This window comes from Monodon monoceros, unplaced genomic scaffold (genome assembly GCF_005190385.1).
Source record: "Monodon monoceros isolate NGI ecotype Baffin Bay Population unplaced genomic scaffold, NGI_Narwhal_1 Super_Scaffold_20, whole genome shotgun sequence".
NCBI classification, from domain to species: Eukaryota; Metazoa; Chordata; class Mammalia; order Artiodactyla; family Monodontidae; genus Monodon; species Monodon monoceros.
Window position 1 is genome coordinate 136,090,669 of NW_021703777.1, and position 26,833 is coordinate 136,117,501.

The following is a 26,833-nucleotide window of genomic DNA, read 5'->3' on the forward strand; positions in this document are numbered from 1 at the left end:
AGGGGCCCTGGCCGAGGGCGTCTGCCCAGCGCGGCTCAGGCTTCCCGGGAACAGGCCCACAGCACGCGTGCAGTCACTTGGGGTGACGATGCTCCTGAACTCGCTCTTTCCTCAGCCCGGGAGGAGTGCCTGGACACACACGCCCCCCGCGAGCTCCACGTTCCGGGGTGTGTGTGGGAGGGGCACCTAGCAGTGCCCTGCTGCGCGACAGTCACCCGAGACGCCGCCGGGCAGAGCGCCGGACAAACCGTTTCCCTAAGTGGCCGCGTCACACAGCTCAGCGGGTCACACACGCATCAGTAAACACGCATTTCAGTCGGTGGTATTTTGTGAAACAAGTTTAGCAAAAATATATTGAGAATAAAAGCCAGAAACTGGTAAAGAAAAGCCACCCGAAAAAATGTACAAACTCTCCCCCCAAGTGATGAGACCCTCCGGGGAGGCTGCCCCACGTGAGCCTGTGCTTCAAAGGCCGACGTGGCAGCAGCGCTTGGTTCAAGTCCACGGAGAGAAACACGACAGGGGAGATCCCACAACAACACTACACTAGTCACCGTCCTGGGGCCGGCTCCTCACTAGGATGGAAAAGAAGCATTCTGAGGAAAAACTTCACATTAGTACAAAAAAGAAATCATACAGCTGTTTCATAAGAGCAGAATCATGGTTCCCAGGGCACTCGGGGTCTTGAGTCCTTGCCCAGGCCCCACCCTGGTCTCCTCTCCTGAGTGATGGCAACGGGGAAGCAGGCTGGGTGACGTTGTCAAGATTAAAAGAGGTAAGAGTGATCCTCCGAAAAAATACTACTCTATACATCTCAGGGGAGATAAAAATATTTCATATGCCAATTACTTTTCCGTCGTAACTTTAACCTAGGAAAGTAGAGCGGGAGGGCACCTTGACGTTCTGAGATTCAAGTGTAGCTGTAATGCTGTGTAGTCAGGCTTGTCTGTCCTGGGGCGTCCGCACCTCGCGGCTGGAACCACGCGGCTCGGACGGTCAGTGCGGCGCAGCGGGCGCTGCTGGGATGGCTCAGTGACGGGAGGCGCCCCCTCCCGAGGAGGCCTGTGCGTGCGTCCCGGGGGCTGCGGGCAGCGTCCTCCGGCCCTCTGCGCACAGGGCGGGCCGGCCACGCGGGGCCCCCGATCGCACCCCGCCCCGGCCTGGCGCTATTTGCCCTCCGTGACCCTCCGCCAGCACCTCCTCTTCTTCCTCCTCCCCTTGGACTTGGGTTCCGGGCAGGGCTGTTCGGCCGGCTCTGCCCGCAAGTCGTGCTCGCCGCAGTATGGCCGCCCGTCCTGGGTGGAGCTGAAGGCTGCCCCATCCTGGTGTTCCTTGCAAAACGAATTGGGGCAAAAGTGGCAAAATGAAGTGGAAGGTTTCCCACACACGTCACAGTGATGCCAAGGACATTCCCACTTCCCTGCAATGAAACAAAGTATCACCAGACAGAAGAGAGGAATGGCAACTTGTAACATTGTAACATTTCCATGGTTGAAAACTAACTTTAAAACTCAGTCTAAAAAAAAAAACACACACACACAAAACAACCTCAGTCTAGTCAGATGAACACAAACTAAACCAAGACACCGCTTTCCAGGCAAGTGTCAAAAGGTAAAGAGAAGCTAAAGCTCAGTGCTCAGAGGCCTGGGGGCGGAGGCTGCGAGCAGGCCCCACCTCCGAGCCCAGATGGCCCAGCGGCACCGGGGGCCCTGCCGCCCCGGCGGCTGTCCGGCGACGGGTGTGCAGCCGGGCCAAGTGTTTCGGGGGCCCCGATCCCTCTGGGGTCCGCCTGCAAAGGCTCTTAGTGCGGTCTGGGGAGACCGGCACGCCCGCCGTGAGCCTCTCTGCCGCCGCCTGCTGGCCCTGCTGCATCATCTCGTGCCACACACAGTGTTTCTGTTTCACAGTCAAACACATCTGACGTCTCCTTTTCTAGCTTTGCCGCTTCTGTCTCCGGGTGAGGGCCTCTCGGCTTCCCTCCCGAGGTGACACGGCCGCTCTGTGCACGCCGGAGCCCGTCATCTCTCTGAAGGGCAGAGTCCAGCCCCAGCCCCAGCCCCTCCCCGTCTTCCCAGCTGAGACCCAGGGGTGCGGGGCCCCTCGCTCCCAAGCAGCTCCTCCCGGCACCTTCCCCCAGCCCCTGCCGGCCCCCAAGGGCTGCGCCGGGTGGTCTGGCCTCGGCTGCCCGGGCTGGGGACCCACCGAAGGGCCGCTTGCCCAGGCCCAGGCAGGGCAGGTGGTAGGCCTTGGTGCAGGACTTGCGGTCGCACAGCACCAGCTGCCCGCCGTCACCGCAGCGGAAGCACTCGTCCTCAGACGGCTTCTTCCCTTCGCCTTTCGTTCGACGCCTCCTGGTTTTTTTCTTGGTCTTTTTGCCCTTTTCCTCCGAGGAGAGGGATGCTGAGGTCTAGAATGAAGAAATAAATGCAGTTCACTCAAGGGAACTGCGCGCACTGAGGCCAGCTGTCCCGAGGGGTCACCAGGGCCAAGGTCAAGGTCGGGAGCGCCAGGGACCCCTGAAGATGGTCTCACAGGAGAAGAGTGGGGGTCTGCAGCCCCGACCTGTTCCCGTTTACTGCCTGTAGGAAACAACACAGGCCGCCAGCCGCAGCGCCGCTCAGCGGGCATGCGGCCCAGGGCAGGCTCTTTCCCCACGCGGCACGTCTTGTGAGAACAGATGAGAAAAGCCAGGTGAAGCGGCAGGCCCGCTGTGGACATCCCGCCTCTGGGCCTGGATGACTGTGGCCGCCCAGAGGCTTCAGGCCCGGGTTTTACCCAGCACAGGGAAGGGGCTAAGTGTGCTGGGGGGAGCCGTGTCCCCCCACCCACCCCCCGCCCCAAAGCCATGTCCTTCCCGGAACCTCAAATGTGACCTTGCTTGGAAGTAGGGTCGCTGCAGATGTAAGGCAGCGGGCCCTAACCCTGCACAACCAACCGGCGTCCTTGTGAAAGAGGGAAGGAGACACGGAAACAGACACGCAGGCAGAACACCACGTGCCGCCAGGCGCGTACGGAGGCTCTCACTTTGGATTCCCGGCTCCAGGCCGTGAAGCCCCAGCACCCTGTGGCCTCTGCAGGGGCAGCCACGGCCCGCGAGCGCAGCAAGCAGCCACCGAGTCTCGCGCCTGGCCTCCCCTGCCGTCCTCGCCCCGCCCGGCAGACTCTGCTCCCGCCACCGCTCACCTTGGGCCTGTCCCCGAGGAACCCGCTGCAGTTGGAGGCCCCGCACCGACAGACTGTTTTCTCGTTGCCCAGACAGTCGAGGTTGTAGTTGAAGGTCAGCTCTGTCCCTGGGTGAGGGAGACAAGCCACACTGGGACACTGCCCTTCTCCCGACCCTGCCAAGAAGCCTGCATCAGGTCTACGAGCCCTGCGCCTGTCAGCGCACCTGTACTGTCCCCGCACGGCTTTCGATTCCACGCTGCAAGGTGCACGTTCCAAACAAAACACAACTTCCAAATCGCCAGCCGCCCGCCCTCCCCGAGCCGGGCGGTCCGGCCACACACAGCATCGGACAAGGGCCCCTCCACCTGCCCGCTCGGCTGGGAGCCCCATGGGGAGCCCCGGAGGCACCGTACCTGCAGGAATGTCACACACGGCAAACAGGCCCACGCGCGTGTCGCCGTTCACTGTCCACTTGAGGGTCTCACAGTTGGGCTGGCAGCTGTGATTCATGAACCGGGAATAGTTTCCTTTGGGGCCGGCATCGATTATACGGTCCTGTAAGGCACAACTCAAGTTTCAAGCAGCATCTACATACGTGGTCAGCTCTCAGCCATCACGTTCTCATTCAAAGGGAATCGTCACCGTCGCGCTGGACAACTGGTGTTGTACTGAGAGCCGTGGCCTCCCAGGTCCACTCAGATGGGACGCCCCCAAACCAGTCCTGTTTCTCTTGCTCACGGAGGGACCGAGCGCTGGTGAGCGGGGGGCGGTGAGCCGAGCTCCCCGACGTCGGACGGCAAGCGAGGGAGCCGGACACCAACAGCCTGACAGAGGACAGGACTGACCGCTTACGACACAAACCGGCCAGCAAGTCGAGACAGCCCAGCGGTGGAGGAAACAAGGAGAACGTCCTGAGGCCACGAGGCCACGCTGGCTGATGGGAGGGGGGCCAACCCCTGCGGCAGAAGCAGTCTTGAGACGCACCCGGGCAAAAGCGATGAGGGTCCCGCCTTCATGCTCCCGGGACTCGACCCCCCCGAAAGGCAAGCACCTCTGTGTACGCGGAGATGTACTCCTATTGTGGCAAAACCCAGACGATGCAATCGCCCGGCATCAGGGAGCGGTGACCTCGCCTTCCTCACCCTAAGGGTCTCTCATCAACCGCGCGACCGCAAGGGACAGGAGAAAGACGTACCGGAGGCGGGAAAGCACTTAAAACTAGGCCACAAAAAGCATCACGGTCACGCGGTAACGCCACACGGGGTCTGTGAGTGGGGGACAGGACGTGTGCACAGACACCCCAGGAGCGCGGCATCGAGACGCCTGCCAGGCTCCCCTGCCCTGGACGGGCGGCCCCAGGCGGCGGCCTCAGCCACACGCTCACACCCGGACGCTAGCTGCTCCTCTGAAGGTGGACACATCTCAGAAGCGCGTGCTCTGCAGCGTGCTCCTGCCTCACTGAAAGGAACCACCGAACCTGCTCTGAGCAGCTGCATCGGCTCCTCAGTGCCGAGATGCTGGTGCCCAGCCGTCCTCTCCTGATGAACCTGACGCTGCTTCCCGTTTCCGCTGTTGCACCGCTGCGGCCACGGGCTCTCTGCACGGCTTTCTCTTTGTAGTTGGCGCTAAGTCCATGCTGATTCTCTGCCTAGGACCTCTCGCTCCAAGACGTGAATCCACAGTAGACTTTCCCTCACTTGGCTGTCTCCTGTGCCTCCCTGAATTGTGGCTCTGGGGGTGTGGCTGCTCTGTTATTTGGGGCACACCCTGCAGGATGTATCCTGGTCCCTGGCGGCGCTTTTGACGTTAAAAGGCCTTCCTCTGTCTCACTGAATGCGCTGGGGCCCAAATTTTGCCTTGTCTGAGAACAATTCTTTTTTAATTTGACTTCACCTGACACACTTTTGTGCACAATTTTATTTTCAACTTTCAGGATCCCTCTGTTTCTTAGATACAGCAGAGAAATAGGCTTCGCTTTATGAACCAATCTGGAAATCTTTTAATAGATGAGTTAATCCAACTCCCTTTTACAAATATGACTCATGTTGGGCACAATTCTATCAATCTAATTTGCTTGTTTATTTGGGTTTTAAGCCTTTTGCTATGAAGTAATGGGGTTTTTAAATTATCGATCCTCCTGTTATGTTGGGAACTTTATTTTCCCTGCTGGCTGCCCTTTATCGAGGGCATCTCTGCCTGCATACAACGCCCACAACCTCCTCTTGCAGTGGTCTCCCCTGACCCACCTCCATCCTTACAACCCAGTTTTCCGTGGCATTCTTACCTTAATACTTAAAAATGCTGAAAACTACTCCTACTTGGCTTATCAGCCTGACTCTCAGGCATCAGCATCAGAGGTGAGTTTACCTCACTCTCTGGCCTCCCCTCTGTTGCTGTCGGGAGTCACAGTTCGGCACAAATTCCCGATACCTGTACCACCACCAGTCGCTTTGCGGGGGTCACCTGGAACCCATCCTTCATCAGCTTCCCCCAAAGGACCGGTGCCCTCAGCTCCCGTGTCCACACCTGTCACTCTGACATCTACGTCTAAAGAACCAGTCGGCTGGAGAGAAAGTCTCCAGTTCACTCTTTCCTTGAAAACTTTATCAGTGCTCCTCTGTGCTCAGGCGCTGGATTCTGCCATGAGAAGCCTCGAGACGGCCTCACTTTCTTCGCCTTACAAGGAACTCAATTTTTTGGCCGAGCTGGCCAAAGGGTTCCTTGCTATGTCCGGTAACTTTAATAAGGTATTTATCACGTTGACCACTTGGGATGGACCGCCCCTGAAACACAGGGTATTCTTTCAATACCTAGACTCCCGTCACACAGAGAGACCCTCCGCGGCCTGTCCCCCGGCCACGCTTTCTTTCTAACCTTCCTCTCTTTCCGCCGTGCCGTGTCCATCCTGCGTCTGCTCAGGTGCCGCTCCAGGCGGTTTAAGCTTCAGAGGTGCTCTGGCTGCGGCTCGCTTCACTCTCACTCTCCGAGTTCGAGGCCCAGCTCAGCTTGCTAAGTGGCCGTCTCTAACCCCTTGTGCTTCAGAAGTGCACGCTGACTGCTGGGGCACGATGTCCCCAGCTCTGGCCGTGTCTCCCCAGCCGCAGGGAGGTTCCGCTGCTCTTTGTTGTCAGATCCTCTCGAAACGTGCTGGGGCTCCTGGAGCAGCTGTTGGCTGCATTCTGGGTGCCCTGTCTCTGGGCTCCCTGCTCTGTGGCCACCTGATGGCCCACAGCTCCCCAGGCTCTAGAGCCTTGGGCCCCCCTCTCTGCCTCACAGAAAGCTGCCTTACTTTGCAAGACGGTCCTTCCGAGGCCTGTCACCACAGGTCCCCAGGACCCCACCCACCCCTCTTTCTCTGAGGCCCCCTTCTGAGACCGCTGGATATACATCTACTAGTTCATCCTCTTGTGCGACTGTCAGCAGTAAGGAGGCGAGTCGGGACCGCTCAGTTCTGCTGGGAGCAGGCACCTCGGGGGCGGGGGGGGGGGCGCCTAGAGGCGTCAACTCTGCAGCACCTCAGCCTCCGAGTCCCCTGCTCTCAGACAGCGTCTTCCGTCTGCTCGTGGGTGACGAGGTCCTTAGTTTCACTGAAGATGTACTTGGTGTATCTTTCTGTTGCTGCTTTGGAATTGAGCACCGCCATCTTCTACCAAGATCCTACGTACAGATTTTTTAATTTAATTTTTATAGATTAAGGGGCTTTTTGGCAGCGCCTTGTGGGATCTTAGTTCCTCGACCAGGGATCGAACCAGGGCCCTGGGCAGTGACAGCTGAGTCCTAACCATGGGACTGCCAGGGAACTCCCTACCTCGCGTTTTCTGATTACTATCTTTTCTCCTTTTTTCCTCCTTCCTCCCTCACTTTCTATTGATGGAGACTTTTCTTCATGCACTTTTCCACTCTCTCACAAGGTGGAAGTTACACTTTCCATTTCTACTCATTCAGTCATTTCCTGTGTATGCCTGACAAAGCACGGGTTAGTGAAGTCTCCCCTCCATGCACACCAAACACGCAGCTCACACTGGCCTCGTCTCTCTTCTGACGCTCTCTGTGACCGCCATCCCGGCCCCGCTGCCCCGCATTCACCAGCACTCAGCACCTGTGACAGCCACACCCGCACGCGCGCCACCTCTTGTCCACCATCCTTCTCGCGCCTCACACGTAACTTCTGAAGCCCCTGAAGAACCTCCTTTACTATCTCCTCCGCCACGTGACGCTGATGGTCAGCTCGCTTGGTCCCGGTCCGGAGGGTGCGAGGTGCAGGGTCGAGGGGTTTTCTCCCTGAGGAGTAGAAGTGTCCCCGGTTTCCGTCATACTAGGAGGAGGCTGACCATCCAACTGTCATTCCCTGGAACATGCTCCGTCTTTTTTCTCTCTGTTGTCTTTTTCTTTTTTTTTTTGGCTGCACTGCGCGACTTGTAAGACCTCAGTTCCCCGACCAGGGATCGAAGCTGGGCCCTCAGCTGTGGAAGCGCCGGGTCCTAACCACTGGACCCCCAGGGGAGTCCCTCTGTTGCTCTTCATCTTTATGGTGTACGGCATCTTACAGGCTTTTTGTTTAAACAGCATGCCTAGGTATGGATTTATTTTTATCTGTCCTGCCCAAAACTTGTTCAGCTTCAGCCATGAAATGATCCGTGTCACAGAGGTTCCATAAATTCTTTCTCCATCCCGCCTCTCCCCCAGGTCTCCCTCCCGTCTTCCTTCTGGAACATCTACTGAGCGTCTGTCTTCCCGTCTCTCGGCCTCTTTCTCCAGCCTCATCGCTCCATGTTCCCGTGCCGCGCGTCCAGACGGATTCGCGGATGCTCCTTCTGCTGCAGTCACTTCCCTGCTGCGGTCTAACTTTTCTTAACCCATCCACTGGGTTACTTTCAATGACTATATGTTAACTCCCAGTTTTAACTGTTGGTTCACATCTGCCTGATTTATCCCTCAATGTCTTGTTCCTGTGTCTCTAAACCTCCTTTTATGGCTTTAACCATCTGTAACATGTTTATTTAATCCTTTCTTTCAGATTTAATCTTACCCCCTCAGATTCTCACCGAAGCCAAGCCTTCTATGTGAGGGTCTGCTTGCGGAGATCCTGTTCTGTTACGCTTGTACGCGTGTAGGGAGGTGCGGCTTATCTTTTACTCTTGCAGGAAATGGATGAGGTATGAATTGTTTCAACGTCTCATGCGTCATGGAATTTATCTTGGCTTCAGCCAGGTGCCCTCGGTGAATTATCATTTCAGGGACTAATTTGTATGTTAAGTGACAACCTGGCATTTTTCACAACATGTAAGTAGTTCAAACTTAGACACCTAAACACAGGAAGGCATAGGCCTAGGGTTCCCATTTCTAATCAAATAACCCCCCTCACCGCCACCACCCAAAAATGAGGGGGGATGGCAGAGGGTACGTGAACTCGCCACCTCCTGGGGTTGTGTCTCCTTGGAGCGACCAGAAGGGGCCTGTCAGCTGGGCATCCAGTGTCCCGGACGTGCCCGCTCTTCTCCACCCGCACGTGTTGACAAATCGTCTTACCCACCTGCTGAGAACGCTGACCCCTCCAGCAGACAAATGTTCACAAACCTGGGCTTCAGACACCTAACAAGCAGCCCAGAAGACTCCACTATGTACCTGGAAGGATGTGCAATTCCCCTAACCATGCTCTTCTCTGACCCTGGGAAAGACTGTTCAGTGTGCCCGTCACGCATCAGAGGGACACGTGACGCTCCAGGAAGCCCTGCGCCGAGAGCCGGTCACCCTGGCCCTCAGGCGGTGGCCAGAAGACACTGCGCTAAAGGAGACAAGCACAGGTGCCTGAAACACACCTACGCAGACGACGTGACAGCGTCACCTGGTGTGCAGTCCGACGCCACAGGAAGCCCCGTGCGGACAGACACGGGCCCTGAAGACGCAGCGTGTTACCTTGTCTATGGTGAGCAACAGACACGGGCCCTGAGGACGCAGCGCGTTACCTTGTCTATGGTGAGCATGTAGAAGTGGGTGATGTCGTTCTCGTGTGCGCGTCGGATCCTTGCCATGCACTCCTCCTCGTCGATGAGCTCCCCCACGTACTCATTCACAAACTCTCCCTGGAAACCAGAAGAGTGCGCTGCTGATGACCAACGGCCCAGCCGCGCCTCAGCGCTGGGGCCCAGAGCCCACGCCAGGAGCAGGCGTCAGGCAGGGGGCTCGCCAGGTCCCTGGACGTTACGGCCAAGTCGGGCGATTCTACGCGTGTCTCGTGGAGGCTGTCGCTGAAGCCTGTACCTGAGCCTTCTTCTGGAAGCAGCAACGCGCTAACCCTTGCTTCCCAGCACTCCCGTGTCTTGGGGGCGCTTGTAACCGTCAGCCCCCAGCTCCCACAGAAGCCGCCCTCACCGCTCGACCTCCCCAGCAGAGACAGAGCAGGCGTGGAAACACTCCCACAAGCTCTCCTGCCAGAGCCCGGATGAACCAGCCGGCAAGGCAGGTGCAGGAACAGGGCTGCTGGGGTTTTTCTCGGCGCTGCTGGGATCAGCCGAGCACAGTCCTGGGTCTGAGGCTGCCGCGCTCGCTCGCTGCAACAAGCACGCATCCCGCCATTCAGCCCGCAAGCGGAGACAGGCTGTGCGTGGTCCCTGTCACCTTCCGACAACCTGGTCCCACACCGTCCCAGGACGGCCCCCACGGGAGCTGCGTCCACGACGCTCTGCTTGGCGACCCTCCTGGCTGCCCTTCTAAGCAAACCTTTCCCTTCCCAACAGCAGCCGTTAGAGTTCTGACTGAAGGCACGTTTCAAGGAATTTAAGGGTTTCACTCTGATAGATATCTTTCGTGGAATGTTTTACAATCCTCAGTTGTAACAACTCAAAAACCGTTTTCGAAATACTGTTCTCACATGAGCGCAAAAGCACCATGGGCAAAGCCAAGTCCGAGGAAGCGGCGAGCGAGCCCTGGGGACGGACACACACGCGCGCACACACACACCTTCCTGATGTCCCTCTTGGCCACCAGGCCCCAGCCTTTGCCGTCCGTCTTGATGATCTTGGTCTCGGGGTACTGGCGTTTGGTGAAGCACTGGTTCTGGCAGGACTCGCCCGCGGGGCACACCTGCGGGTGGCACTCGAACATCAGCATGCGGTTCAGACACTCCGAGTCGGAGCCGCAGGGGTTCTCGTCGGTGGGCTTGCAGTTGCACTTGGGGATCTCGGAGATGTCCGCCGTGTGGATCTGCACTTTCCCGTAAGGCTTGTTCACCTGCAGGCGAGAGCCGGCCGCCTCAGCCCACTCGCCCCCGAGTGCTTCCAGAATCCCGGCTGCCGCGCCTGCCCCACCCACCCAAGCCTCCCGGCGGTCTTTCAGATTCAGGCCAAGTGGGGACACGGCCGGGAGGCAGGCGGAGGCGGGCCCAGCCCTGCCCTGGGAGCTTCGCGAGGTGGGCTGCAGGGCAGTCCCCCCAACACCCCGTGCTGGCTCATCTTAGCGCTGTGTTCTTCGTTCATCCGAGAGCCAGGCTGTGGTCGGAGGAGAGAGAACCGCATGGGACCGCTCAGTGATGCGGGGCACCCAGCCAACACCACGAGACCTGATCCCCTCGCAGACCCCCTCACCCAGCGCACAGAGGCACCCGAGGAGGCAGGCACACGGCGGCCCCACCCTCATCAACGCACAGCTCCTTGTTAAGAAACCAGAGCAAACGATAAAGCAGCAGCGAGAACTGAAAAGAAACTAAAGCAGAGATGAGCAGCCCTGGGGAAACCGTGGTGAGAGACGCCCTCTTCCCCCCTGGGGGAGAGACTGCAGTGATGCCAGCGCGTTGGGGGAAAATCCGGAATAGGCCTCAGGAGTCCCAGTTTCATGCTCTCTGACCCAGTAATTGCATGGCTGGGAACTCATCCCAAAGAAAAGACTAAACACGCATTAGTAGAGGGAATGCTTCCTTCACACAGACATTGACTGCAGCCCAGATTTTAGGAGCAAAGACTGAGCCCCTGAGCTGCCAGAAGTTGGCCAGCACGCGTCGAGAGGCCGCGGGGCCCCGGGCAACAGGGTGCGGGTGCACCGGCTTGCCAAGTGTGGTCGGCTGCGGGGCTCCAGGCCCACGCACTGGGGAACACGGCCCCTGCCCTCCCTCCTGCGCTCCCCACACCCCGAGGCGGAAGGACGCTCTATCAGGGGCTCCGGCCGCGCACTGGCCTGGGGGGGCCACCGCTCCTCTGAGCCTGTCTGCGGCACTTGGTGACGGCGTACGTGGTCTGGGAGGTCGGCCTGTCCCTCTGCCCCTCCTGCCCCAGGCAGCCTGGCCAGGACTGTAGTTCTAGCCCCCGCTGACCAGCAGGCTGAGCCTCACCCGGAGGCAAAGCAGAGACCGCCTGGGCAGAGACCCCTGCCCACACCCCGTGCCCCCGTGTGGCAAAGGACACGCCGGGTGGCGACGGCATCTTCTCCCCGCCTAGGACGCCTCGTGCAGCTGTCCTGGGCACAGACCCTCGCTTGTGGCCAGCCTCCTGGCTGCCGAGCCCAGCCTGGGGAGGAAGAGTCCACGGGCCTGAGAGCGACTCACCCCCACCCCCTGCCCCAGCGCCGCCAGGATGGTCACCTTGATGTGCTTGTAGGGTGGGGGCCTGCGCGCGCTCTCCTGCGTTTCTCGGGCTTCCCTTTGAAGTTTGATTTCACGGAAACGAGCTTCGGCTTCTTGCAGTGCTAAAAAGTCAACAATGTGTGAGTGAAAGATTTTAGCAAATCAACACATCCGCCCTTTACGCTCTGTATTTTAACGGTTTAGTCTAAACTTCCATCTCACTGCTAAGTGTTGTCTGCAGTTTCCTTAAGACCAGAGGTGGGCCGCACGGCATCCACACAGGCGGGAGCTCAGGGACGCCTGCTGGCTAGAGAACCCGGGGGCAGCTCGGTGGGGCCTCTCGGCGAGGGAGCGCGGCGCGTCCGCCCTCCGCACCTGCCAGCCGACCCTAAGCCCCCACACGCGTCCACGTCCGGCGACCTCCCTTTTGTAACAATCCTTGAGAAAGCTGAGGGGTCAGCTGTGCGGAGGCCCCAGGCAAGCAGAGGGCCCGCGGCCACCTCCCCGGAGGGGGCGAGGGCACAGGCCCCGCTTCCCCACCGTCCTCACTTGCCGCCCGTCCCGTCCCCTCTGGTCGACCGAGCGAGACCTGCGTGCCGTCTTCTCTGTCCCCACCCAGGCTGTGGAGTTGGGGGCAGGGCATCCTGTTGACCTGCCCACACCTGCCCCTCCGGGCACCTGAGTGTCTGCTCATGGGCAAAGGGAGCCCGCAAGCCGGTGCGCAAGGCCCGGACCGCAGGCCAGTTTCCTGCACGCCGCCATCTCACGTAAAGGCAAGCGGTAAGGGATTCCTGGAAATTAGTACGCAGATAATTTCTTAAAAATAGCTTTAATGCGTGTTAGTGAAAGTCACCACAGACCAATGTTAGAAAAGCCATTAAACAGTACCTCTTACCCTCTGCTTCAACAAGCCAGTCTACAGACCTACTTTTGTCTAACGTAAAGTACAGCCGGAATGCTGAGTCCAGCGTTTTCTACAGAGGCCAAACATTTGAAGCAGAAATGAGGACTGGCAAGGGCACCCGAGCGCGCTGTCTCCGACCACCTGGGAACCAGCCTCCGTACCGTTTTTGAAGACTCTTCCGATCCCGCTGACCCCCTGGTAGCGGCTGCCCCGGTCCCCCTCCATGTACGGGAACACTCGCGCCTGATGCGTCCAGTAATAATCTTTAGACCCAAAGAAAAACACAGGGAATTCTCCAATCTCGTGCTTCATTTTCTGAATATTTGGGGGAACATTTTTGGGATGGCAAACTTCTGCCGGCCACCATCTATTATAAATATTAAAAACAGGATTCACAGACTCTTCAGAGAGAGTGACAGTAATTTCAATGCGTTAAGTTCTGTAAAGTAAAAGAAGACATTTGAACAAGGAAAGAGGGGCAGGCGCCTCCTCCCACACCTGTAGTTCCCCAGCTTCACCCAGATGATGTCCTGGAAGTGCAGCTTCTTCCCGGCCCTGCAGTCGTTGCAGAACCAGCTGCCGTCGGGCATCTCGATGTTCAGGCAGTCGGGGTGGAAGGCCGCCGGGCAGGACTCACAGCACAGCAGGCTTCCCCCTGCACAGAGGGCGCCGTTTAGCCGCCGCCCCCCCGCCCCCCTGCCCGGCTCAGCCCCGCGGCCTTCCCAGTCTACAGCTCTTATCCTCTGACCCTCAGACAGTAGCTTAAAGAGTCACCTGCAGGTTAACACAAAGCACGTTTTGTTTTCACCACTAACGATGCCCCACAAGCCTGTGAAACGGTCACAGTCAACTCAGAGATCCCACGTATGCGACTCTACATGTGCAAGCACGGGGCGGCGGCAGGAGGGTGGAGAGCCAGAGCCCGAAAGGCACTGCAGCCGGGCCCACCCTCGGCCCTGGGAGCGCCGGGAGGAGCAGCGCCCTGACCGTCCAGATGGACCCGATGGAACCGCAGGGCCGGACGCAGGGGGGCTCCTCACCTTTGGAGCACACGAAGCACCAGCTCACGTTGACATGGGCGTGATGCCTCTTGCCCTTCCGGGCAGTGAAGTGATTCGTGCAGATGACGCTGTTGGACGCGATCACCGAGCATCCCGCCGCCAGACACGCGTCCCCACCATGGTAGGCGACCGGGCATCGGACACACCGCATCATTTTACCTGGAGAAGGGGAGACACCCCAGAGCCCAAGGCACTGAGCAGAGCACCCCAAGGAACCAAGCCTCCACAGGGCTTGCAGGGCTGCTGCGGAAATACACTGGAAGCAGTTGATGAAAAAAATAACTCGAGTGGGAGGGTAAGGATATTTATTAGACGTCATGAAAACACCTTTCCTTAAGGCGACGGTGCTTCTAAACGATGTCAGAAAACCGTCAGGCATTTAAAACGCTGTTTTCTAAAATGAGGTCAACCAGGGTTTCTCGGCCTGGGCACTGCTGGCCCAGCGGGGGCCCGCGGGGCCGTCCTGTGCATGGGACGGTGGTTAGCAGCACCCCGGCCTCTACCCGCTGGGCGCCAGCAGATACCCCGCAGCATCTCCAGACACGGCCGTGTGTCCCCTGGAGGGCCGGCTGAGAACCGCTGGCGTCAGGAAGCAGAGGTAACCCGCCACCCCCAATCCCACAGACGTGACATAACGTAGACGTGACTGGATTTTAAAATATTTTTCTCGCACGTGAAGGACCATTAAAGCCAGAACAAATAGAATCCATCAAAATGGCTCAAAGGCCTCCCGCTCCTAAAGCCAGGGATCTTTAAGACGACACTTAGGGCAGGAAGGAAGGAGAATATCAAGAAAGACCCTAACCACCCCCACCCACCCATCCCCACCCCGTGTGGAGTCAGTGACAGGAGAACCACCAACTGTTCCTCCAAACCCACATCAGGGGTGACAGGCCTGACAGCCCCTGCCTGCCCTCTACGTGCCCGGGACCGCGTCAAACCGGCACGGAGGTTCTCGCTTGCGTCTGTACCTTTCGACGGCCTCGGGTTCGAGGGGTTGGAAGCATGGCAGCTCAGGCAGCTGTGCAGAGGGCAGCGGAAGCCCCGGCTCTCGAACACCGTCAGCGGGAACTTGCGTACGCAGGCCTCGTGGTAGAACTTCCCACACTGTGACACGACGCAGCGCTTGACGTCGGTCTTGCTCTCCTTACACACGAAACACGAGTGAATCCCTGACGGGGTCGGAGGGGCGGAGAGAGGGGCACAGAACAGGACCTGAGCTGCAGCTCCTCGTGGCTGGAGCACCGGCTCCTCCTTCAACCCCACCGGGATCTGAGCCCCGGCTCTGCCGCAGGGACAGGCTCGTCTGACCAGGCGGCCCAGGTGGGGCGCATCCTCAAACGAGCAAGGAGCTCTGGGGAAGGGGCTCCTCCCAAGAAAGGCTCCCACCCTCCCTCCAAGGGCAGCAGACCAACTGCAGAGGTGCCCCACGGCCGGCCCCGGGGGCTCTCGGGAAGGCTCCGGGTGTCCTCCCGACACGGCACCAGTTGTGAAGAGTCCAGCCAGGGGACGGGAGGTGGACAGTGACCTCAGCCGAGAGCCGGAGCACACGGCGGGGCGGGGCGGGGCGGGACGTACCTGAGGTGCACTCGCTGCACGTGAACCTCCCCTCCGGCCTCCGGGAGAGGCCCAGGCAGGCCAGGTGGAAGGCGCTGCAGCAGGGGCCCTCGCACAGCACCAGGCTGCCCGGCTTCTCGCACAGCTGCAGGCGACAGGGGCGCGAGACCAGGTGTGAGAAACAAAACTCCACACAATCCCCGGACCCCCAGGGCTCTGGGGCCCCGGCTGAGGGGAGGGAGGAGGGCCGACGAGGCCGGGCTCCCCGACCGGCTGCTCAGAGGCCGCCCGCCCCTCACCTGACACACGTGCTCCTTCTTGGCGGTCACTCCTCGTTCAGACCTTTTAGACGAGACGGACACTTCGGTCTGGGTTTCGTCCGCACTCTCGTCTGGGGACTCCGGGGGCTCGTCTCCGGGGCCATCCGAGACCTGGGAGGAAAGAGGCGGACGACAGTTCACAGTGGCCGCCAGCAGCCCCGCCAGCTCCCCTCACACGCGGCCACCACTGGTGTCCGTGACAACACACTTGCCGATAAGCTGTGTACAAATTCGGAAACGGGCTCCAACCCGCTTGATTTTTGGTACACAATGTGCGCAAGGGGCACAAGGCTTAACAGCCTCTCCCCATTCCTTAAAAGTGAAGTAACTTTTATGAAAACCCAATTTGGTCTAGTAGGTGACCTAAGACGGGCTTGGGGACCCAGAATCTTGGCTTTTCTTACCCGATCTGCTAAAGGTTCAACTACCTTAAGGGAAGGGAAACAAGTTAACCTCCAACACGCTTTTGTGTCAAGTGCAGGCCTTGGTGGCGCGATCGTGTCACTCCGGCCGTGGTCGGACGGTCGGCGACCCGGGACGCGCGTGCTCACCGAGGTCAGGAGCCGGTCTTCCAGACTCATCGCACCCGTAACTGACCGCCCGCCCGTTCGCCTCCCCCCACGGGGACAGGTGGGGAGGGGGCACACGCTGCTGCCTGTGCCCACGGCAGTCCGCGCGACAGGCGGAGAGACGGGGACTCGGAGCAAATGCGGTGACTCACGGGCCGTGTTCCGTCCGTCTCGCCTTCATTTACCAGCGATGAGTGAGGCCGGGCTACAGCCTCCCCTCATCACTGTACACGGCTTTTTCCCTCACTTGACCAGCAATAGCAAATCTTTAAATAGAAATCAATAAATCTTTAGTCAGAAAACTTTCTCATATATAAAATTCAGGTTTGTTTAAAGCCTAAAAACACATTTGGTATTTATCTGATGTTTATCAAATACATGTTGAAAACTGAATTTTTCAACAGAGCAAACGTATAAGCTGCATTTCCTGTACACCTCAATAATCACAGCAACCAGTAAGTATGATCTAGGCTTGCTGTTTGCCAGTGAACACAAAGCTAGAAATTGAATCGGGCCACACTGTTTTTTAAAAAAAAAAAAACACCAAAAACAAAAGAAACCCCAGCAGCCCATTTACCCAATTCTGTAGCCTCACCAGTGAAATGTTCCCAGATTTACCTCCCTGAAATTACAGGGAGCAGCAGAAGGAAAACCCCTGATAAAACAAAGGGGTTTTTGCTGACTTAGAACCTGGTGTTAAAGTGGGCTGACTTTTTCGAGGGATGTGTTGGCTGACTTGGCACCAGTGGCAGGGTGACGGGTGTGTGGGCCACCGTGCCAGCCTGGACGCTCTCCTAGGCTTGACAGCGTGAACAGCACTAAAGCACAGGTCTCAGCCCGCTGCCGCGAGGCTGCCCAGTGGAGCCCTCCCCTACGGCTCACCTCCTAACCCTCCACACTGACACCCGAAAGAAGGCAGTAAACTGGAAGAATGCTCTGAGTTCAAACCCCAATTCAATGTGTCCGTCAGATGCAGGGTCACAGATGGGGGCGAGCACCTGAGGCGAGTCTGTAGCAGGTGCTGGGACAGCTGGGCACCGGGAAGGGCAGCAGCCCCGCTGGCCCCGGTCCCACTAGGCCGCCTGAGAACCGAGGCCCAAAGAAAGGGCCTTCACGTGGGCTCCAGGGAAGAGCCCGGTGCCCGACCCACCAACCCAGGTTCTTCCCTCAACGTGGCTGCAACAAATTTAAAAGCTAAAAAAAAAAAAAAAAAAAAGAAAAAGAAAAAAAAAGGAAAAAAGAGAAAGAAAAAATGCACGGAGAGAAAGACAGAAAACACAGACCAGTCCTGGGTCAAAGGAAGGAACAGCACCTTTTATTTAAGATTTACAGAAAAAGTGAGCACGTTTCCACTTGGAGATATTTCCTAAATTAACAAAGTCTGGTTTGAGGAAATAAACACTGAATACATATTTTGAATGGAAGTATAAATGTTCACGACACACACGAGGCGCATGTCCTGATGGGTCTAAGATACACACACAGCATCAGACCTTACAACAGCACAGTCCGTGACGGGCGCGGGAGGGTCCAGCTTCCATCCCACCGCACCCCTTCCCCGCGACTCAGCGGACCCCTAGCACACGGCCGGCCGGGGGTCTGAGGGCAGAGCGGGCGGGCACCTGGCTCCGGCTGCAGGCTCCACCTCCACGTGCACCAGGGGCCGGTACTTACTCGGAGATGCGTTTGTGAAAGCGACACATTCACCTGCACGGTCCCAACACAGTCCCAAATCTCAGGCTACGACCTCTACGGTCTATTCCATATCCAATAGGATGCATTCGGAAAGAGAAAAACGCAGTGACTGAGTGGACGGACGCGGACTGCCGGGCACTTCCCGCCGCGCCCGAATCCACCAGAGCCATGCCTGCGGCTGCTCGACCAGCAGCTTAGCTCCTGACTTTCCAGTTTCCTCCAGTCTGAAAATACTCTACTCTACTCAGTATGTGACAGCACGGAACTGCCCGTTTGCCTCAGAAATACATTCCTCTACGGGCAGAGAATGCGGTCTCCGTGATCATTACAGGGATTTTTCAGGATGATTATTAACGAACATAATGTAACCTAGTGAACACATTTAAACCGACTTTGAGAAGCGACTTGTGCGAATCCCAGGCAGGTCCCTCCCTGCCGGGGCTGGAGAGCAGTCCCCTACGCCTCGGACAGAGTTACAGTGAGGTTCAAATCTTTTAACAAAACACATCCCTTCACAAGTTGAACACTACATCATTTTTAAAATACAATTACAGACCTTGAACAACAGATATTTCTATAAACCAACATTACTTTTATGTTTAAGTTACGCTTTTGTAAAGGAAGAAACAGATAACTAGAAGTGTGTTCACATAGGATTTTGGATTGACAAATGATACGAATCCTGTGCCCAGGAGATTTAATGAACTTAAAGTCAAAAGACTAATCTCAAACAGGTCTTCCAAGTTAATATCACAGTGAAATATTAGGGTGGGATTAAAGTAATTTGTAAATTAGTCATTCATCACCTGAAATACTACAATTCAAACAAAAGTTATTGAACTTGTATTAAAGCAACCCCTCTAGATGACACAGCTCGACCCTTCCTAGCTGCGTCAGACCCTTCCTGTCTGAGACATGGGAACACACCCTGGCTCTATCCTCACACCCACCTTCTAACCAGGCAGCTCCTGTGAGAACCGACAGCCCCAGGAGGTGACAGTGAGAACCACGTGGTGACCAGGCAGGCCGTGGGGCTGCTGTTCCAGACGCAAGGCCAGCCCTCGTCACAGATAAAATGAGTCTCTAAAATGTCCTATCAACCCAACATTGTCCCAACTGTGTCCCCAGCGGGGGCTGTCCCACAGAGAGTGGGCTAGAGAGGGGAGCTGGGGAGGGGCCTGGCTGGTGGCTGCAGGCGCCAGTGCTGAGCGAACCACCCCACCCCCACTGATGGGCTGGGCTGCCCTCCCCAACCTCAGCCGTTTCTGGAAGGTGCAATATGCCCCAGACTAAGGTTAGCACATGCTTCAAAACACATGCCAAAGAATTATATGCAAAACCCCAACACCTACATTCAGGCCAGAAAAAACTGTAGCCGTGGATCTACCAGGTAACCAGGTAGCTACAAAGGCATCTCACAAGATGAGGCCTGTCTGGTTCCTAAACAGACACTGAGCAGGCGGGAGGGCCCCCCAGCGTGTCCTCGCTGGTGGAAATGCCCAAAGCGAGTGGCCCCTGACCCTGGCAGTACAAGCAACAAGATGGAGGGATGCAAGGCATGTGTTTGTTACCTGCAAAGGACACCCAACTTCACATCACTGGCAAGTAAATCAGCACTAATTTCTAACATTCTAGGTAAAACAGCAAAAACAGTACTTAAAAGGATGAAAATCAATTTCACTGACCAAAAATCCTAAAATATACAGGAGTCAGCCTATTTCTTTAAAAAAAAAAAAAATAGAAAGCCAATCATAGATTTGACAGCATTTTGAGAAACCTTTTCTAATAAGATAGTGATATTTCGGTTCTTTCAGCAGAAGACTATCATTTAGATTCATAATCTAAGAGATAAAACTGAGTCCTCAACAATTACTACTTCTGTTCACAGGTTTCTAAAAGCTGAGGTGGTGAAGCTATTGATTTTAAAGCAGAAATGCTAGTTCCACACTAAGTCAAGGCCGCTCTCACACGTCCACATACAAACGACCAGCTGTGACCAGAACAACCTTCAACGTGAACTAACACCTGAAAGGAGCAGAGGAGCTTCAGAAAGGAGCTGAGTCAGAAACAACCAAATGGAAAAGGGATCAGGCACACTTGCCAAAGTCACAGTGGCTGTACTCCCCAGCTCCCCTTTCAGACAGGAGTCCCTCCTGGGCCGGGGGTGGGGGGGTGCCTTCTCGCCCACCTGGGGCCACACGAGGCCTCGCCCAAGCCAGCCAAGAGTCACCCTCCAGGCAAGCACTGCTCCTTCTACTGGACTCATCCAATGGACAGAGGACGCTCCTTTATTTAAAACACTTACACTGCTACTGAAATGATGAATAAAATCTCAGCTCTTCATCTGCCACAGTGGGCCCCACGTCCAGGCTTTTGGTGGAGAACCCTAATTTTAAGCCCACACCTGGGCACCTTTTATGTTGTCGGAAGTAGATGCTAATTTACAGTCTGGCTTTTCGTTAGAACATTTCTAAGACAGACTCGATAGGTATGAGAGTCACCCCCAGTCTGGCCACGCTCACACAACCCAGACCTAACCCTGGGGGAGCAGACCAGGGCCCAGGAGACCGAGAGGGGCGGCAAACCTTGCCTTGCCGCTGTCCCCTCCTCCGGTGTGTTCAGCTGCTCCCGTCCCTACCACGGCAGCCTCTTGAAATGGCCAACGCCCCCCGCCCCCGCCGTCCCACTCCCCGGCCCTGAGCACTCCACTTGAAACGTTCCTGTGGTTCTGCGTGGACTTCCCACGAAAACCACGGCATCAAGCACAGCTAACGCTGGGACGGGGACCTCACAGAGACCACCCTGGGAGCAGGCTAACCCTCCCGCACTCACACACGGCAAAGAGCCACCCTTTTGCCTTACGTTTCTGAAACTTCGCTTCCGTGTGAAACTTCACTTAGGTTTCTTGTCGGTTTTTAGGAATATCCTCTTTAAAATAGTGAGGTTACTTTCAGTTGGGAGGTATAAATGTGCGAGATACTAAAGAGAGGACTGAGAGGCAGCCTCACCTAAGTCCCCCACAGCTGAAGACTCTGGGAAAGGTGCACAAGGAGACAGGAGTCCGGGGAGGCAGTGGGAGCAGCGCTACCCGACACGGCACGGGCCCGGGGGGGCCGCTCCGGTACTGCGGGCTACCTTCATCTCTGGAACAGCTACCATCTCAGCTTCTGTACACTCAGACAAGTGTCCGCCTGTGGCCTCCCGTTTTGTTTCAGAGGCCCTCCTCGCAGCCACCTCCCCACCAGGCCCAAGCGTGGCACGTGGAAGGAGCGGTCACGGCAGTGACTCTGTGCATGGTATAGCCAGTCACCTCAACAACTGTCAGCTCAAATGACCGAAGACCAGGGTGAGTCAGCATTACTCTGACCTTAGGAGATGAAGACATTCCGCGATAAACAGCAGCACAATGAATCTGTACTCCTGCAGACAAACTCCTGCCTGAACCTAAGCTCTTTCAAAGCGGGAGCCCCTTCCACTCCCCTCCTTCGGGAAGCTGTGGGCAGGCCCTCTCGGGAACTCTGCCCCCCACCAGCGCTCCTCAGTGAGACCACAACAATGCTGACTACATCTGCCTCTGCCTGCTGGGCACCCTCCCCCCCCACCAGCGCTGAGACACACTGCGTCGCCCCCTCCCCCTCTCCTGCACGCACCCCTATTTACTCAGCTGAGCCTAAGTCTACGCTGCTCCTGTGGACACAGCATCGAGTCATCCCCATCAAAAAGGAAGGCGCCCCTTTCCCTGCTGGCTCCTAACCCACCCATCACGTGTCGGTCGCTGGCTGGCTACCAACTCAAAATCCATCATGCCATAATTTCAAACAAGTCTCTTAATCCTGACTGTCAAAGGCCTTCCAGGCTCGAGTCTTTACTTTGGGTAATGGCTTCTTGAACTAGGGTCATTTTTACACCACCGTTCTTCCACATTTTAAAATTTAGTGACTGGTTCTCTGAGAACCCTCATCAGTCCCGAGCTCCTCCACGTCCCTTAGGGACACAGCGTGACTGAGGCCGTCCTGGAGGCCCCGTGTCCACGGAGTCTGAGCAGAGTCGCGCCCCCAGCCACAGTCCAGTACCCGGAAGCATCAGTCAAGCCCGGCGCGTGCCGCTTCTAGGGTTACTTTATCCCCACGCGCACAGTGCAGTCAAGAGGATTGCTTTTCATGCCGAAGCAAAATTTATACTTTTGGATAAAAATGGAATGATGGTGATTTTATTATTTTTATTGTCATAACCATTATTGTCACAACCACTAAGTCCTTGCAAGGCGCCAGGCACCCCAAGTGTTTTACATGCGTTACACTACTTAATGGTTTAGAACACAAGTATTAGTGAGAAACTCTCATTAAAGGAAAAACACACCTGAAGAGTCCACTCGGAATGAACTGAGTGCTACCGGCCTGGTAACGTGAAGAGCCCTCCCGCCTCTATGACCTGAAGGGCACGGAGGCCTTTCCTCACCATGCAAACATGCGGACACCCTGGGGCACACCAGGTGGTCACCCAAGATTGAGACATTTAATATAATGGCTCATGTTCTACAAAAGCAACCAATGAAGAGGTTGGTGTAAACAACCTGATTATAGGACCCCCCCTAGATAAGGGTTATTGAATCAAAAGAGTTAAATGGTTCACAATGATACTGTAAATGACATTTTTTTCCTACAAATTTACTATAGCTAGTGTCATAGTAAAACTGTTTAGTAAAAAAAGACAGAATCAAAAGTCTTCCTGCCTTTTATGTTGGAAATTAGTTTACTATCTACAGGATTGAATACATTCCATTAGCAATGAGAACAGTCGACGAGGACTCTTTTTAATGTGTGCTGTTTGTTCGTTTTTGAAGGTACAGGTGCTGACATTTTTTTCAATAAAAATTCAGTTAAGTTATGAACTAGAGGAGAAAAACGACCTCTAACAGGATGAACCTCTTCAGTGTGCTGTCCTTGTCACACGCCCAGGACAGCCCCTGATCGAGGGCATCCTTTCAACTTGAAATCTACATTGACCACTGGAATATGAATGTGTTTCTGTTATGAGATGAATGTGATTGGTTAAATGGCCTTGATTAGGTATCTTACCTTGGTCTTAAAATTTGTTATCTGTTTTCTTCATTGTATGTGTTATTAATACCAGTAAAAACAGATTATCACACATCTTCCATAACTGATTGTGAAAGGAATGCCACTGAGTGTGGACGATGACACGCCGCCTGCAGCAGACATCTTGGAAAATTACATCATTTTAAGTGCAGTACAGAGCAGCTGAGTTCAAATCCAACTTGGCTGATGTGGGCTCCCATAAAAGCTGTTACCAGTAAAGGCGAAAAAAATAAGAATTTGCTCTACTAAGGGAATAAGAAATGAAATTACAAAACACTTAAATCACATTAATTACTTCCCAGGCCTTTGTCATGCAAGGGTGTGATTTTAATCTGTCCGCCTCATTAGGGGATGCAGTACTAGAATAACTATTCTAATGTAAGGTTTTATTGATCACATATACCTTGTTTGAGAGGAATTTAGACCACAACATGACCTAAAATGTCTTGAAACACCAACCCTATGAAAATTCCTTATTTTAATCAATGGTGTTGAAAGGAGAGAATATAAACATGCAAAGGGCATGTGACTCACCCCGAATAAGGGGCCAGTCTGAACCCTGCACACAGCAGCCCCATGGTCGCCCAGTGCCCACCAGAACCGGACCTAGCGGCTTCTAGAATGTTTCTTTACAACACTGCGCTTTGTCTCGCGTGCTAAAAGGCACTTAGCCTGGCAGACGTCATAAATGTGCACTGTAGTTCAGTAGTGTTAACACAGAAACAGACAAGCCTTCTTGTTCACCTAAAGCGGTTTTAACAGAAATGAACTCTAATGTGAGGTTTATATCAACTGCACAAAAGTGGCCTGATAGAAAAAGCCTAGTAATTTAAATGTTTTTTATGTAAGGAACAGAATGCACACTATGGAATCTATGTATCACCTTCAAAATGCAAAATGGTGTATGATTTTAATGTATTTAATACATAATATAAATGTATTTAATAATCTATTTCTGAAGTTCTAAAGAATTAAAAATCAATTAAGCCTAATGATTGTAAAATGCTTCATCTAAGTCTTCCCAAGTTCAGAACAAATGTCTAAGCCAGGAAGATGAAACTCATCCTGGTCAAAACCAATGTCACACCGTCAGGTGTGTCTGACAAACATGTTTCACCCTCTACCCGCCATCCTGGCCCCGCGGTGAGCTGCTCTAGATCCACGCCTCTAACCCACACGACTCACGACCAGGAACAACAGACAAGATCCCAGCGGCCTCAGTGTTTTTCTTTTGATGGTATCTGACAGCAGTGGAAGTAAAAACTCCACCAAATAAGTGGGCCAAAATATGATGCCAGAAAAACTCATTAAAAAGTGTTTAAAACAAACTGCCTTAAGTAAAAGGGTCTATGGAACTGAAACTTTTAGTATTCCTCTTTAGAACTGCAGACCACCTTTTATTTAACATTTTAGGATACTAATCTGAACTTGGACAAGAAAACTAGGAAAAACGTTTTGTATAGAATTTGCCTTTTCATGTCTCAGTAAGCTCCCAGGAGCTCAGCGAATTCTTCCTGTGTTGTCTTGACCGTGCCCAAATGTAAGAAATGTTCAGTTACCTACACCCACTAAGACTGGCCGAGAGCGCCACCCCACACCGCCCCGAGGCCCCTGCATGCCTGCGAGAGCAGGTGCCCACCCCCGAAGGCCCGGCCCCTCTAATGGGCATGGGCAGCTAATGCTGAGAGAGCAGGGGACACCCCGTCCCCATCACGGACCACGGTGGAGACCACATCAGAAGTGCCACCTTCTGACCCACTCCCTGCCTCACTACCCTGCTCCGAAAAAGCCCAAGGTGAGCATCTCTTCACAGACAGTCTAAAAACAGGACTCACGTCTACAATGAGAAAAAGAATCACAGGGAACAAAGTAACAAGAAATTAAGACTCAACAATAAGCTCCTTGGGTAGTCTCTAAAGCTGGGAATCCCAGACTCCCTCTGGACAAAAAAGGGTCATTCCTACATTCTGAGGCTGCTTTTCATTTTGTTTTTATTAACGGCAAAGACTTCAGATTTGATGATGCTCTAGATGTCATGATACAGTGATGTGTGAGAGCCTCAAACAGCTACAATTTCACTAGCGGATACTTTCCGAGTCCAGAAAAGAGAAGTCACATTACCACGGCAGTCCTGACTCACCTCGACACTCAGGGACCTAAAAACATGCCAGAATTTAAAGGACCAAAGCTGTGGACCCAAAGTCACGGAAGGCACAAGGCACGTGCACAGCGTGTGGGCCCCGCCATCCCGCTGCATGAGCACACCAGCCCCGCGGGCAGCCCCACTGACGCTGTCAGGTTAGGACCGGGTGAAAAATCACAGAACCAACATCTTGAAGACAGATTTCAAGCACAATTAAAAGCATCAATACTGAAGTACAGCCACGTACATTTACGCATACACCGTGTGCGTGTGTATTTCTCTCTGAAACAGACACGGCTCAGAGCACCTAACCTCCCTGTGTCTGTGGAGAACACCCGTGTCACGCTGATTAAGTCTGCCCTTTATCACACTTCAGTGTGGGTATAGCTAAACGGCCTCTGTGTGCGTGCGTGATGGTCACTATTATTATGAGTTTACCTCATTCTCAGTTAAGGATGCAGAAGGAGAAGAGCTTTTGCTAAAGGCGAGCGACGCAGACGCCGCTGCGGGGGCCCGGTGCCGCTTCTTCAGGGGTTTGCAGGCGTCAGACAGATGTTTTGTGGCTGTAAGATAATTTTGGTTTATAAAGTAAAGTTTGAAACCTTAAACCCTCAATCTCTTTCCTGCTTTAAAAGTACCCCGCTAATAAATGAAGTTTCTGAAGATGGATTTTCTGGGCTTAACTTTTTGTTGTGGAAAAATCAGGGCTGATGAGCTGGACAGTGAACTCCCACGTCCCCCTGCCCGGCCCCCAAACCCACGCCTGGGCCACACCTGTCCACCCACGTCTGGTGCCACGTCCCCCTGCCCGGCCCCCAAACCCACGCCTGGGCCACACCAGTCTACCCACGCCTGGTGCTACATCCCCTACCCCGCCTCCAAAGCCCCGCCTGGGCCACACCAGTCCACCCAAGCCTGATGTCAGGTCCCCCTGCCCGGCCCCCAACCCACCACCTGGGCCACACCAGTCCACCCACGCCTGGTGCCGCGTCCCCCTGCCGGTTCTTCTGCAGCAAATCCCAGACATGTGATTTTACCCATGGGAAGCTAGAGCACCTCTGCACGTAAGGTTTGAATGCGGCCACAACAGCACTATCACACTTAAAAGTAACAACCCTTTCTATCATCAAATGTCCACTCTGTTCAAATTGTTCACAAACGTCTGTTTTTTTAAAACAGTCTGTTCAATTAATTTTTAAAAACCAGTACAGCTCTTTATGCAAAATAAGGGAAACAGAGCCATTTCCAATCTTCACTTACTCTGAATTTTATTTTCCTTTCTTATTATGATTTGGAGATGGTAAGCTTTCTTTAATGAACTACCAGACAGATACATCAAAAAGATAATTAATGAAAAGGTAAAAAGTGACCTGATTCCCCCTTCATTGTTTTGACAGTTATTTTTCACAAACATTTTAAGCTAGTTTCTTCAACATGTAGAACAGAAATAACCAGTCATTACTTTTGCTTTTTAGCTAATATACATAGAGAACTGGGTACTAAAAACAGTGGAATATACAGCAACAACTGGTACCATCAAGTCAGAAACCTGGACAGTTCTGATTCGAATCACTTCTCTAATATAATTTAAACTGAAAACAATAAAGCCAAGTAGAAGTCAGCAGAAAAGTGACTTCAATAACACTTGCTGACCATGAAAACAACTTCACACTAAAGCACTTCACCCTTAACCGCATGAGAACCTCCTCCCACCACCCCCTCTAGGTCCCAGCTTCCTGCTCACATGCTCATCCCTGGCTCCACCC

At 54.6% G+C, this 26,833-nt stretch overlaps 1 protein-coding gene and 1 non-coding gene across 13 annotated transcripts in view; both read right to left on the reverse strand.

The window, feature by feature from the left end:
• Positions 1 to 330: 330 nt before the first annotated feature.
• The window catches only part of NSD2 (nuclear receptor binding SET domain protein 2), a 74,399-nt gene continuing 47,896 nt past the window's right edge, over positions 331 to 26,833 (reverse strand). For 2 of the 12 annotated variants that reach the window (XM_029235947.1, XM_029235948.1), the window contains 14 exons: positions 25,506 to 25,630; positions 15,541 to 15,672; positions 15,263 to 15,386; positions 14,656 to 14,856; positions 13,664 to 13,843; positions 13,122 to 13,278; positions 12,785 to 12,990; positions 11,738 to 11,841; positions 10,126 to 10,395; positions 9,132 to 9,248; positions 3,579 to 3,720; positions 3,184 to 3,290; positions 2,203 to 2,407; positions 331 to 1,420 (listed from right to left, as the gene is read on the reverse strand). In XM_029235947.1, coding sequence (XP_029091780.1) covers positions 1,167 to 1,420; positions 2,203 to 2,407; positions 3,184 to 3,290; positions 3,579 to 3,720; positions 9,132 to 9,248; positions 10,126 to 10,395; positions 11,738 to 11,841; positions 12,785 to 12,990; positions 13,122 to 13,278; positions 13,664 to 13,843; positions 14,656 to 14,856; positions 15,263 to 15,386; positions 15,541 to 15,672; positions 25,506 to 25,630 — 2,324 coding nt within the window. In that variant the 3' untranslated portion in view covers positions 331 to 1,166. Of the gene's footprint in view, positions 2,408 to 3,183; positions 3,291 to 3,578; positions 3,721 to 9,131; positions 9,249 to 10,125; positions 10,396 to 11,574; positions 12,991 to 13,121; positions 13,279 to 13,663; positions 13,844 to 14,655; positions 14,857 to 15,262; positions 15,387 to 15,540; positions 23,130 to 25,505; positions 25,631 to 26,833 lie in introns of those variants that run through there. The other 10 variants (XM_029235946.1, XM_029235945.1, XR_003795638.1 and 7 more) reach the window with 9 other exon arrangements.
• LOC114903282 lies at positions 3,827 to 3,928 on the reverse strand. Its single transcript, XR_003795674.1, has one exon.